The sequence below is a fragment of the Miniopterus natalensis genome, chromosome 22 (genome assembly GCF_054644295.1).
Source record: "Miniopterus natalensis isolate mMinNat1 chromosome 22, mMinNat1.hap1, whole genome shotgun sequence".
Lineage (NCBI taxonomy): Eukaryota > Metazoa > Chordata > Mammalia > Chiroptera > Miniopteridae > Miniopterus > Miniopterus natalensis.
In genome coordinates, this window is record NC_142102.1 from 5,409,140 (window position 1) to 5,423,045 (window position 13,906).

General features: G+C 43.5%; 1 protein-coding gene across 1 annotated transcript; it reads left to right on the forward strand.

The window, feature by feature from the left end:
• Positions 1-778: 778 nt before the first annotated feature.
• On the forward strand, positions 779-12,998 carry IDH3A (isocitrate dehydrogenase (NAD(+)) 3 catalytic subunit alpha). The gene is made up of 11 exons (XM_016209592.2): positions 779-805; positions 2,518-2,580; positions 4,627-4,710; positions 6,463-6,577; positions 7,484-7,671; positions 8,153-8,286; positions 8,939-9,041; positions 9,143-9,207; positions 10,013-10,097; positions 10,518-10,670; positions 12,472-12,998. Exons 1-11 carry the CDS (start codon positions 779-781, stop codon positions 12,553-12,555), a joined length of 1,101 nt encoding a protein of 366 aa, XP_016065078.1. The 3' UTR covers positions 12,556-12,998.
• The last annotated feature ends 908 nt before the right edge of the window (positions 12,999-13,906 follow it).

Consider the following 13,906-nt stretch of genomic DNA (forward strand, 5'->3'; position numbering starts at 1 on the left):
TAAGTCCATAGAGTTTGGTGTCATTATCCCATTTCACAGGTGAATAAATAGTCTTAAAGAAAGTGACTTACCCATAGATGGTAATAGGTGGATTTAAATCTGGGCCCTGTCTAGGGCAGGGGGACCTGTGTTTATTTCTATAGACCTTGGGAATACAGCACAGCACAGAACAGAAATCCTGCCCCCCTTGGAACTTACCCCTGGGGGAGGGAGGAGACAAACAGTAAATAAATAAGTGAAATACGCATGGTATGCCAGGTGGTGAGAAAAGTGCTATAGAAAAATAGAGCAGGGAAGGGGGATAAACAGTAGGGAGGTGTTGCCATTTAAAATAGAGTGGTCAAGAAAGGCTGTATTTACATTAGCCTTCAGGAAAATGCAAATCAAAACTGCAATGAGATACCAGTTCACCCACTCCAGGATGGCTGTGATAAAAAAGGCAGATGGTAAGACGTGACTAGCGCGAAGAAGGCGCAGCGCCACGATCGTACCTAATTGGTGAGTCAATGAATGAACAGCCAGCTGGCGGAGCCGGCAGGGAGACCCGAACCGCGCAACTTCCGGGTCGTGGTTGCGTACGTCAACGTGGAGCGAGCCTGGCGATTGGCCAGCGGAGGCTGCCCGAGTCCCGGCTGGCACGGAAGCTGCGAGGAGAATCCCCTGGGCGGGCTCTGAGGCGGGGCTTCCAGGGCCCGGGCTTCCAAGGGGCGTGGCCAGGCCCCGGAGGAGCGACTGCGCACTAGAGCCGCGCTGTCGCCGCGGTGAGAAGAGAGACGCGATGGCGGGGCCCGCGTGGATGTCCAAGGTGAGCGCGGGGCGGGCGAGCGGCGGCCGCGTGGATCGGGCGGGGCCGATGCGGAGGCGGCTCCGTGGCCCGCGCGCTGCGCGTGGGCAGCCAGCCCTGGGAGGGCCGCGCTGGAGGGAGATGACAGGGACGAAGGGGGGCGCGGCCCTGCCCCAGTCTGTGCCCCAGGCCGGAGCCCAGGCCCGCGTCCGGCGGGACGGCCTGAGGTCGGGCCCGCGCTGCGCTGACGGCCCGGCCTCCTCAGGTCCGCTCGGCCGGGCCGGGTCAGCTCGCGGGCTGCGGTCACCGGGCAGGCGAGGTCCGGTGGGGGAACCCAGGCCGCCTCCTGCCAGGTCTTCGCTCCCCCCTCCGCCTTCGCCAGCTTTCCCCCGGGTCTGCCCCTGCGGCTCTGTCCCCTCCGAAGGACAGGGGCACCTAACACCTTAGAATTGTCCCCTGAACCCTCGGAGAGGGAATCCGGCAGCTCCTCCGCCTTTTTGGTGACGTTCTGCGATCTGGAGAGCTTCCGCGCTCCTGACAGCGGGGATATCGGGGCTGGGCACGGCTCAGACCATCTCTGGGGCTTCTTGGTTCCTGGATGGCGCTCACCAGTGCCTTTAGAGGTCATTCTCAAGGTCACGGAGGAAGTCGGTGTCAGACCGCGAGAGGAACCCAGGCTCCCCAGGCGGCTGGGTGTTCCCAGTTATTAGTCCCATTCTGCCTGCTCTGGGACCAAGGTCACACCACCAGCTATAGGCACAGGGAAGAGAGGCCCTCAGGTCTGCTGGTGCCGTCAAGAACAGTCCCCTAGAAACCTACCATAAAAAACAATCGTTTTTCCTGTAGAATTTGATACTCCAACTCCTTTTTTGAGTTTAAAATGACGTTCACATGCATTTTTTTGTGTGTGAAAAAAGCTCTACATTGGAATATAGCAGTCTTTTGGTTTAAATCCTGACAGTGCCACTGATTGGCTGTGTGACCCTGAACAAATTACTTAACATCTCTGAGCTTTAATATGTCCATCTGTAAAATATCTATATTTGCTTCACAGAGTTGTTTCAGGCTTAAATAAAATAATGTGAAAGCACCTGGTTCCTGCAGAAGGAACACATGCTGAAGCTTTCCTGGCTATCAACAGATTTATTTTGCAGTCATCAAGCACACCATGGTTCATCGACATCAGTAATGGTTTTATTCAGTAACTGGGTTCCGCATATTACCTCTTTAGACCTGGATTTGTGTGTGATGCTAAAACACATAGATGCTGAGAGTGTTGGGTTGTGGAATCAGATGATGAGGTTCTCCTGTGACATGGACTCCCCATGTGACCTTTGACAGCATTTGACCTCTGTGGGACCAGTTTCTCCCTTTAGGGATTGGAGCAGGAGGTGCTTCAAAGACAGGTCATCTGAGGGAAATCCAATGACTGACCTGAAAGAGTATAGTTTCATTCTACCTTCAACATCTTTTGACAACTTACATTCATAAAACTGACTTTACAGTATATAGAACTTAAGTTCTCAAAGCAGAAGGTAATCTGAATATTTAGGTTTCCAGATCTGAGACAGCTTGCCACATTGAGCTAATATATGAGAAAATACTCCTCGGAAGTTCCCAAATATCTCTGCAAACTTGCAGCGTTAGCGGCTGTCAGAAATGGCTTTAACTTTGCCTTGTAATGCATGTGGTTTAATTCTGTGCGTGACATTTCTTTGTTGATATTAATATAGGTCTCTCGGCTGCTGGGGGCATTCCACAACCCAAAACAGGTGACCAGAGGTTTTGCTGGTGGTGTGAGTATAATTATATCTTTTATTTTTTCCTTTTAGAAGTTTCTCAAGAAAGATGCTCTAACACATTATGTAGCCCTTTATATCCATTTATTTAAAATTAGGGGAAATTGGCCATACTTATACTATATTTAAAATTATTGGCTAACATGCATAAATCTATTAGGTCACATTTAAAAGAATTATATTACAGCTGGCTATGTAAGCCTGTCACATTAATATCTGGAAGAAGCCTTGTTAAAAATAGATAGAAATTTCCCTTGAGCCTGTTACTTTATTTCACAATCTCATTTTGGTAAGACATTTTTTTTCAAAACTAGTTACAGGTCGAGAAAAAATTGTTGAGAAGCTTCAAAACCTGCTTTGCATTTTTATTTTGTGAGCTTCCCTAAAAGCAGTAAATGGGTTGCCAGACGGGGTTGCCTCAGACATCTGTAAGTCCTTAGGCTTATGCTTTCCTTATGCAGTCTTTATAGACTCATCTATGTCTCCTGAAACCTGCTGCTTTTGGAATTCCCAGCATTAGAGCCCTGTGCTTTAAAAGCTGATTCCACATTTTTAGAGCATTCTAAGAATGTGGGTCAGTGACTTCCTATATGCTTTTATTTTAGCCTTCTTCCAGAATCTGGGTTGGATTTCCTAATTCCTATACTCCCATATTGCATCTTACTATATGAGGCATTTGTAAGACCATAGTACATTTCTTTTTCCATTTACTTTCTGTACTGTGGAATAAAGTAGATTGTTTTGGTGGCTTGATGACATCATGCCATTTGGGAGAACAGGAAGAAGCCAGCCATTCTGGGCTCTGCTCATGTGAAGATTCCAAGTGTGGCTGCGCTTCAAGCTTAAGGACAGTGAAGCGAGCATTTCAACCGCATTTCTGAAAGCTAATGAGATGACCAATTGCTCTCTGCTGTTACTTAATTTTCAGGCTGTTCAATTAAAAAAATATATTGGCCTGGTGGGGAGGGGGGTATATTTCAAAGAAATATGAAGGGAAACTAATTTTTTTAAAGATTTCTTCAGTTGTACAAAAAATGTAGTTAGTCCGCCTACTCAGGGAGTATCACTGGAAGGCAAAAGACCAGGGAAATTTGAATCAGTGATTTTTTTAAAAAGTAGCACAGGCGGCTGGAACTGCAAAAGGCATGGGACCTTGTCTGGGACAAACCTCCAGGTAGGGGAAAGTCTCTGAGTAATGACGTATAGTTTCTGAGTGGAGAGAGAGGGTCTGAATATTACCTTAACTAATTTAAATCCTCTCATTTCCCTTTACACATTTTTTTCGTATGTTTGAAATGCTGGCTTCATTTTGTTTGAAGCCTTTGCAATAAATTGTTGATGTTACTTTATAAATACACTTGTCACTCTTAAGTGTAACTCAGACTTTGCAGGTATGATCGCATGAACTATTCTTACTGGTTACCAGTAAACTTTACTGAGTTTATTTCAATTACCTGTGTCATTAAAGAGATAGTTTTATAGAGGAAAAACTCAGGAAAATGGAGACCCTCTCTTAATGTGATGTCTTATTTTCTCTGAGTGATAAGACAGATCTCAGTGATATTCTGGAAGTGTGTCAGAAAGTGTTTCATGAAACTGAACAGGTTTGCATGAGAAACAGCTTTCTGGGACCCCGTGGAGAGGAAACACTGTGCTTCCTGAGAAGCCCTCTCTACTGTAGAGAGAACATTGTTGACATTTTTCAATTCTTTTGCTTTTACAGACTTGAATTAATGGGTCCCTTTGTAGCTTGTCCGAAATGAAATATCAATTGGGAAATCTACTGAGTAGTTTTAAGTTATTTTTACTTCATCTAAAGAGCATCACTTGAATTCTTTTCACAACCTCTTGACTCAGGTAAAGAGTGGAACTGTGGAGTCTCTTAAATTTTGCCTCCTTCGATGAGCCCTGGGGAAGTAGGTCTGTTTTCTTAATGGCATTTGGGTCTTCTTGAGACCCATGGATTTCTTTGTCAACGATATCCTTTTTTAAACCTTCAAAAATCAATTCTTATGGTGTTCTTTGATGATTTCTCACATTCAGGTTCAAACAGTAACATTAATTCCAGGAGATGGTATTGGCCCAGAAATTTCAGCTGCAGTTATGAAGATTTTTGATGCTGCCAAAGTAAGTGGACTTTAAAAATCCCTTTAATAGTAATTTGAAGAAAAGTTCTTTAGCCAGTTGGAGTCTGTGAACTCTTAGGATGAATTGTTCACATTTGTATGAAGTTGGTAAGGTCTGTTGTGAATCTTGACGATTTTAACTTGAACATTGGTGTTTGCTGCTGTGTTTTAAGCTGCTGCATTAGCATCAGTTCTGTGGAAAGTAATCAAAGCAGTTCCAAGGTATTCGTGGATCTCTGAACCCTGCCCGGGCTTAAGGTCTTGCAGCCCTGTTAAGTCACCTGTCTACTGCCTTCTGCCTTCTTGCCTAAGAGAAAAGAACTGATACTTCAAAACCCTATATAGGAGATTGAAAGATTAAAAAAAGTTCTGATGTGGTATTATCTGCTGTGAGGTATTATTCTAACAGCCCAGTGTTCAATGCAGGCAGATATTTTAAAACCCTTTTTGTTTTGGGAATTTAGGAAACTTGGACTTTGACATGATGCTTATTATTACTATCTATAGCTGCTAGGTGATATAATGTATAAGGCTAAATCATTGTTTTTTATACCACCAACAGCTGTAAGTTGAGTAATGCAATTTCTTTAAACCAGGGTGGGGGACCTTTTTTCTGCCAAGGGCCATTTGGATATTTATAACATCATTCTCGGGCCACACAAAATTATCAACTTAAAAATTAGCTATGAAAAAGGCTCCTGGATTTATTGAATTTCTAGTTCCGCTTGCAGTTGCCTTGGCAGGGTCAGACCAGGGTTGCCTTGGCAGGGGCGGGATGTTCCCCATCCAATTTAAACTACACATATACTGTTTTTCTATGTAAGCTTCTAATTAAAAGTCCTGCAGAGGAAATGATTTTTACACAGTACCACGTTCCCCAGGTGAACTTATATGTCATCACTCCCTGAGCTGTAAGGTCTTTGTGAACAGGAGCATGTCTTACTCTGCTTATTCCCAGTGCACACTTGGTGTGCCAGCTGCCAAATGTGTGTGTACACGTCTGAGGATGTGGGTGGAAAGAAAGGATGAAGCTGTGGTTTATGCCTTAGAGCTGTTACCTTCATAGGTTATGTACTATATTTTGCTTTTTTTAATAGCTTACTGAGAGGTAACTCCCATACTGTACAATTCACCCACTGAAAAGTGTAGAATTCAGTGGTTTTTAGTACATTCACAGAGTTGTGCAACCTTCACCACGATCTAATTTTAGAACATTTTCATCACCCAGAAAAGAAACCCCATACCCATTAGCAGTCACTCCCCATCCCCCATCTCTCTTAGCCTCCTTTCTCCCATCACCAGCCCGAGCAGCCACTGATCTACTTTGTCTCCATAGATTGGCCTCTGTACGTTTCTTATGAATTGAATCTTACAATATAGAGTCCTTTATGCCTGGTTTATTTCACTTAGCATAGTGTTTTCCAGGTTCACACATGTATCTGTTGTCTGTAGTATTTCTGTGAACCGTATTTCTCCGCTCCTGATGCTATTCTAATTATAGCCACTTTAAGAGTTGTGAGAAACTTAAGTGGGCAGGTGGCAGCTAGGAGTGACTTGACAGGGGTGATGTGGAGAGTCCCTCAGGGCAAGCCAGAGAATGACATCTCTTCTTGCATGCCAGGAACTTTCTGGACCTTTATCGTGTGTGTTTTTACCAGTTGCATCCCAAGATGAAGAAGTTTGTTGGTAATTGTGTGAATGTCACTCACGCTCAGTCTTTCCTGTTCACTGTGCTCTGTGGTGTGGCATCTAGGCGCCCATTCAGTGGGAGGAACGGAATGTCACTGCCATTCAAGGACCGGGAGGAAAGTGGATGATCCCTCCAGAAGCCAAAGAGTCTATGGACAAGAACAAGATGGGCCTGAAAGGTAGCTCGGAGGTGGACGTGATACTGATTTCTGCTCCCAGTGTTATGTTTTGAAAGTGTATACGTTTAAGCTAAATAAAGCTAGCCTTTAATGAAACAGCTTACTCATAGTCAGATGCTATTTTTTTCATTTTGGGAAATATTTTTCCCCAGTAAAAACATTAAGTATTACTGCTAATGTCAAATGAAAGTATACATTTATCTTTACCTAGTTTTATCTTTGCATAATTTTTATATTTTTATTATTTTAGTTAACACATGCTTAAGGTCATGATTCAAAATCCTAGCACATGACAGGCTTTAAATCCAGACAGATCAAGTGTGAAATCTCTGTCACTTAACTGCCTGGGAGGCCTGTACAAATTTCTTTCTCTTGCTTTTCAAAAAGAATTTTGGTTTATTCTTCCACTTTTAAGTGACAGTAATAGAGCTGAGACTTCATAGGGTGGTGGCAAGGATTAGATCATGTCATGCTTGGTCCTCAATCAGTAGGTGCTCAGTTAACATTCCAGAAATTTTCCCTGAGATGTCCTTCCTTTACCTGAAACTGAGGGGCAGCTAAAGTCAGGCAGAATGCACGTACAAGGCAGCCCAGGTGGGTGGGTAGACGACCATGGGAGTAGGTGCTGAAGGATTGCCTGTGGGTGACCAGCGGGATGGACTCATCCACGATGAAGAGAACACCCGACTCAGAAACAGGGCACCTGTCTGTCCTTTTGTCCCTTAGTTCATGAAGCAGCATGTTAGACATGTCATATAGCCACTGGACATTTGGAGAAAGGGCCCTGAGTACAACTCTGATGGAAAATTGAAACCAAAAAAATTATAATTTCAAGTAAACTTATGTACTTGTGTTTATAAAGAAAAGATGATCCTATTGTCATCAGGGCATTCTTCTTTATTACAGGCCCCCTAAAGACCCCAATAGCAGCTGGTCACCCATCCATGAATTTATTGCTGCGTAAAACCTTTGACCTTTATGCAAATGTCCGACCATGTGTCTCAATTGAAGGCTATAAAACCCCTTACAATGATGTAAATATCGTCACCATTCGAGAGAACACAGAAGGAGAGTACAGTGGAATCGAGCATGTGGTACGTTCCTTTCAGATACTTGTTATTCTTAGTTGAGTTGCTTGCTATGCACTTGGGTAGTTATTCAGATTCCCAGTGAAAACATCTCCCAGAAGTAGTTCACTTTGATTTCTGTGAGGTGTGGGCATTTGTCTTGGTCCTGGTCTCTGGCCCATGGTGCTCACACAGATACGCAGGGAACAGCACAGGCCTGGGAACATGCCATGCTTGAATTTTGAATCCTGACTTCACAGGGGTGCTCTTGGTCACATGACCATCTTAGCACCTCAGTTTTCCTCACCTGTGCAATGGGGCTTCTAATACCTACCTTGTAGGGCAGGGTCAACATTAACCCCACTGACACACTGTATGTGTGATGCTAGCCACGGTTGCTGGCACCATGCGAGCACACGACTAATGCTACTGTTGACACACTGACAGCCATCTAGGGCAGAGATGTTGCCACATCTGTTCCAGCAAGGCAGGATTTCCTGTCTTTCAGATCGTGGATGGAGTTGTGCAGAGCATCAAGCTCATCACCGAGGAAGCAAGCAGGCGCATTGCAGAGTTCGCCTTTGAGTACGCCCGGAACAATCACCGGAGCAATGTCACTGCCGTGCACAAAGCCAACATCATGTGAGTCCCTGCAGGGCCAGCACCCTGTCTTGCTTTGTGTGGGGAGCGAAGGTGGGGCTTTCCTACTTCAGTCCAGCTTGCTCACTGATTCGTGATGTCTCTGAAGATTACCTGTAACCACTGAAGGGTGTGGCACTTCCCTTGTGTCTCAGTCACCTATGTTATGTGCCTCGCTGGGTGAATGACTGGAGCAGTTTGGGGGAGTGCAGGAATTCAGGTCCTGAAAGTTTAAGGAGGGGCTTAGGATTATCAGAGGAGCTATAGCGTCTGAAACCGCAGTAGAAGTGGCCCAGTGGGAGTGTTTCTGAAATGGCCACATGCTTAGGGGCTTAAAATAGTCAGCGCTCATAGTGCTAATACTGTTGGTTGTATCATTCTAGCAGTTTATGTTCTCAGCCCCAGTCTGTTAAAGACCACCTGTGAGTGTACAAAGACACAGGACAAGTTAACCTTTTAAAGGAATTTTAGCATTTTCTTATTAATAGAGAGTTGTTAATCTTGCTGGATAACACTACTGCCTAAAAAATTTTACTGTAATTGAAATTACACATCTTGTCTTCTGGAACTTAATTTCTTGAACTTGCTTTACTTCTCTGATTTGATGCTTTTCTTTCTGCAAGTTTTTGCTTTCAACTGTTTTTATTAAATACAGGCGAATGTCAGATGGGCTTTTTCTGCAAAAATGCAGGGAAGTTGCAGAAAACTGTAAAGACATTAAATTTAATGAGATGTACCTTGACACAGTATGTTTGAATGTAAGTATATACTCATACTTATCTGCTCCTTTCTGTGGTGTATAGTGTGTCCATGTGCTATGCAGTTTTGATGGCCAAGTGCACAAATTTGTTTCTTGTAGATGGTCCAGGATCCATCCCAATTTGATGTTCTTGTTATGCCTAATTTGTATGGAGACATTCTGAGGTAAGTCTGGCCGCACTCTTTTAGCCTATGGTTTCTTCATAGATGCCCAAAAATTGTGTTTGCTGTAAGATATGAGTTGAGCTGTAACAACTCAGGTGGTGGTTTCAGTGGTTACATGTTGGTGGGTTTTCCTTCATTTATGTGCCACATCGGCTCTGGGCTTTTGCTCCCTGATCATGAGCTCCTGCTTCACATTCTTCAGAGTTTTATAGGTTGGCTGGTGGGTTAACTTCAATGTTTTCTGTATCACTGGGTAGGTGGGTAGACATTTTTTGTAACTTTTAACATAATTTCAAACTTACAGAAAAGTAGCAAGAATGTTACACAGAATTCCAGTGTACTCGGCCCAGAAGTGTTAACATTTTACCACATTTACTGTATTTCTCCCTCTCTACATACTCACACTCATGATATTGGCCAAATGGTGATTTTCTGAGTCCATCATTTCTTCTTAGATTCATTGGTTTGCATCCTACTACTGGAGTAAGCTTTTTCTTGTCTCGTATGTATCTATATCAATCAGTCAGGACTCACTTCTTTTATTCAGTGGTCGTGTCCATCCTATCATTCATATTGTTGTCCTGACTTGGCCGGGGGCATCCCTTTGGGCTGTCATTTGCTTTCTGGCACAGCCACATGCTCCAGGCTTGTCCTAACTCTTCCTAACCGTAGTCCTAGAGTCAGCCATTTCTCTACGGAGCCCTAGTTCCTTTCAGTGGAGGATGCTATTTAAAAACTGAAGTCTGGATGCTGGGGGAGATGTTTTGCTTTTCAAACAACACCCTGATGTTCTTTCTGCCCCCAGTGACCTGTGTGCAGGATTGATTGGAGGTCTTGGTGTGACACCAAGCGGCAACATTGGTGCCAATGGGGTCGCGATCTTCGAGTCGGTAAGGACCCTGCTGATACTCAAAGCAGAATGTGGGTCAGGATGGCATGAGAACCCAGGAAGGGGGAGCTGATAAATATGTTTGAACTCTTTAGGTTTTCCAGTTGTTGAAAGGTGATGCTTTGTTGAAGTTTTTACATAAGCCTGGTTTATTCATTCATTTCCGTTGTTTTGTATACTTGTATTTATATTTCCTCAGTTAAAAAATTTTACCAAAAGTTAACAGGAAAAGATGGTTAGTCCATAGTTTTGCAATTTAAAAAAAAATTACTTTCACCCTTTATTCCTCTGCGGCTTTATTTTTAAATATGTGTCTGATGAGTTGGGCACAGCCGCTGTTCAGGAATGTCTTCCACTGGTGAGGTTCCCAGAAGAGGGCTGCTTGCCCTGTCCCCCTGACTGTGCTGTTTCCCTGAGGCAGGTTCACGGGACGGCCCCAGACATTGCTGGCAAGGACATGGCCAACCCCACAGCCCTGCTGCTCAGCGCGGTGATGATGCTGCGCCACATGGGGCTGTTTGACCATGCTGCGCGGATCGAGACTGCCTGCTTTGCAACGATTAAGGGTGGGAAGGTACCGTAACACGTCCCTGTGCTGTGAAATGCTTGTCTTTTGTGCGCTTTACCTGAGAGGGGGCAGATGGTGGCGCTCAACAGCCCTGAAGGACTGATGCTGAACAGGCTCTCTCCTCAAGGGCCCCCAAGTGAATGCAGGGTGCGTGTGCACACGTATGCATTTCCTGAAGGGAGGATCCATATGTTTCACCAGAAAGGGCTGAGAAGCGCAGAGGTTTGGGAATCAGAGCCAGTGCACACCAAGTCTCCCGTTGGTGGCAATGTGATCTTGGCGAAGGCCTTTACTTTTTCCATGCAGCTTTTTTCTCCTCCCAACAAAAATCTCTTGTGTACATTATGAGGTATGACGAATACAACAAACTGAGAAATAAGAGGTCTTGGGCCTCAAGGAGCTCCAAAGCTAGCGGTAGATACAGATTCAGATGTGTCTGTGATACACTGGTATTATATGCCGTGTACAAGATGTATAAATGTAAAAGTATTAATAATGTCTAATAGTAATCAAATACCTACATTTTATGTTCTTAGCATATGTCATCTCAGCAAATCTTTACTACTCTGCGAGGTAGATCCTGTAAAGAATTTGATTTTATAGATGAAGAAACTAAGGCACAGAGAGATTAATTTGTCTAAGGTCTCACAGCTCCAAATGGCAGAGCTGGGTTCACACCCAGTCTGGCTCTTGCCCAACAAGCCTCACTGTTTCCATAAGCCCTTGTGGCCCCAGAAGCGGGGAGAACGGAGGAGGTGATGGCTTCACAGGCTGGCCCTTAAAAGCTGATTCATGATCTGAGGACTCTTCTTTTTTTCTTTTATAGTGCAGTAAAATACACAGAATATAAAATTTACCATTTTGGTAATTTTGAAGTGTGCAGTTCAGTGGCATTAAGTACACTGACATTGCTGTGCAAGCATCACCACCATGCATCTCCAGAACTTCTTCATTTTCCTAAACTGAAACTCTGCCCCACTGAACACAGACGCCCCCTGGCCCCAGGCACCCACACTTCTGCTTTCTGTCTCTACAATTTTAACCTCTCTAGGGACCTCACATAAGTGGAATCATATATTTGTCATTTTGTGACTGGCTTGTTTCACTTAGCATAATGTTTTCAAGGTTGGCTCCTTTTAAAAAAATTGTGTAATCTGAAATTACTTCTTACAGCCAAAATAAAGCAACCGAAGCTTGTTTTTAACAGCCTGATAGTCCTACTGAAGGGAGTATGATTTTGTTTATTTATTATTCTGATAGCACATTTGTGAATTTAACCTATAGAGCCCAGCAGAGGGGTACCAAATTACACAGTAGGCCCTTTTGATTTTGCAGGATGTGCTGGTACAAGAGAAATATATGGAGGCCTTTCTGGGAGTGAAGAGAGGATAAGCTGGTAGGAAACAGAGTGGCCGTATGGGAGAATTTCTTCCCTAAAGAAGGAAGTTGAAGAGTTAGTAATTTAAATGTAACCTTAGTATTTGCTTGCAAACCTCCAAAAACATCAAAATATGTCAAGTTTTTTTAAACTTTAGAAATTCCCTAAGGGATTTATGGTTCCCTTGCTTAGATATTAAATGTCCATAATTAGGTGTTTTCTTGGGGCCTGTCATATGGACAAAGGGCCTTTGCCATCCTTCTGGGATAGGTGGATGTGGTGGGAAGGGCCCAGCTTTTGACATGAACTAAATGAAAGGGCATCCAGGCAACTTGCTCATCTGGAATCTTACCAGGTGCTTTAAACGAAATGATCCTTGCTTTGACTTAGTACAAATACATTTTTACTTTTGCTTTTTTCTTTTCTCAGAGCTTAACAAAAGATTTGGGAGGCAACGCAAAATGTTCAGACTTCACAGAAGAAATCTGTCACCGAGTGAAAGATTTAGAGTAAGGCTTCTAGAGAAGGTGTTCGCATCAGTCACTCCTAACGATGCCACGTACAGCTGTATGAGAACACATCCTACTGTGTGCACTTGGTTTCCTTGTTTCCTGATAGTCCATTTCTAGATCCGGCCTTTTAACAAATCTGTGCAGAGGATGCAGGTGATGTCCCTAGGTCTGCTTTCAAAGAACTTTTCCAAGTGCTTGTTTTGTTTACTGTCTATTTGGTATACATTTTTTGTAAACTCTAAGCGGACTGTATCATTTGCCAATGTTAACCATTTTACACTTCAGTTAAAACAGTTTCCCTCAACTGTAAATATGGTACAGAATTAATAAGAAGAAACATCTAACTTTTTAAAGAAAAAGTTTTCCTTAGCTTATGAAAAATGTAATAGAAATTAAGCAGAATACTGACATAATAGCACAAGATGACATTCTTATCAAATGAACGGGCACGAGAAATTTCCTAGGAAAGATCACGTCAAAAACAGTGACTATGGTATATTTCTTTATGATATGGAAAATTAAGACAGATTTGTCCTTCATATGAATTACTGAATATGAATAAAGACTTTAGAACCAAGAAATATATGAGATGTAACTTTTGTTAAATAGATATAGGTAATATATTGGCTATAAAGACACAAATGTATTGTTGGTTCAACTATTTTGTTACCTTGAGATTGTTTGTGAGCTTTCCATGAAGTGAAGGGCCACACTTCCTTTTCACTGGACATATGTTAAGCCTTTGAGCCCCTGAAATGACTGAGTCGGACGTGGCAGCTGACCACTGTGTGCCGTCACACTCCTGCAGCACGCATATCACACTCCAGCCGATCCTGCTAAAAGGCCTGACCATGCTATTAATTTTACATATCTGTGGTCACCCCTCTCCCTTCCCCAAAGCACCACCAGTAAGAGATGAGGTTGCAGAGACAGCAGACTCAGCCTGGGCTGTTCACACAAATGTGCAGCTGGGTTTGGGCTCAGCCTTTGACCTTCAGGCCCCTCCAGCCCCCTGCTGCCCAGCATGATTTTTCTTAATTTTCAGATACTGAGTCACTATCTCCATGAACAGTTACCCTTTGGCTCCAAACCAAAGGCAACTTATGTTGCCCCTCATGCAACGACACAAACCCGTGCTTTGCATAACGTACCCAGGTCACAGGGATTTCTTAACAACAGACATCCCTATCTGGGTGCATTTTTAGGCTTGTCACCAGACTTACAATCTTACCTGTACTTTACTCTGTTTAAGCTGCTGCTTCCTGTTTTATTGGATTGTGCGAATTATTCTTGGGTTCAAACTAATAAAGAATTCCAAAACTGACTGAGGTGTGTGCTTTCTCTACCTTTCC

Coding starts and splice junctions, on each gene's coding strand:
- IDH3A (XM_016209592.2), top strand. CDS start 779: ATGGCGGGGCCCGCGTGGATGTCCAAG. Junction 2,581..4,626: donor CCAGAGGTTTTGCTGGTGGT/GTGAGTATAATT, acceptor TCTCACATTCAG/GTTCAAACAGTAACATTAAT. Junction 6,578..7,483: donor GAACAAGATGGGCCTGAAAG/GTAGCTCGGAGG, acceptor TCTTTATTACAG/GCCCCCTAAAGACCCCAATA.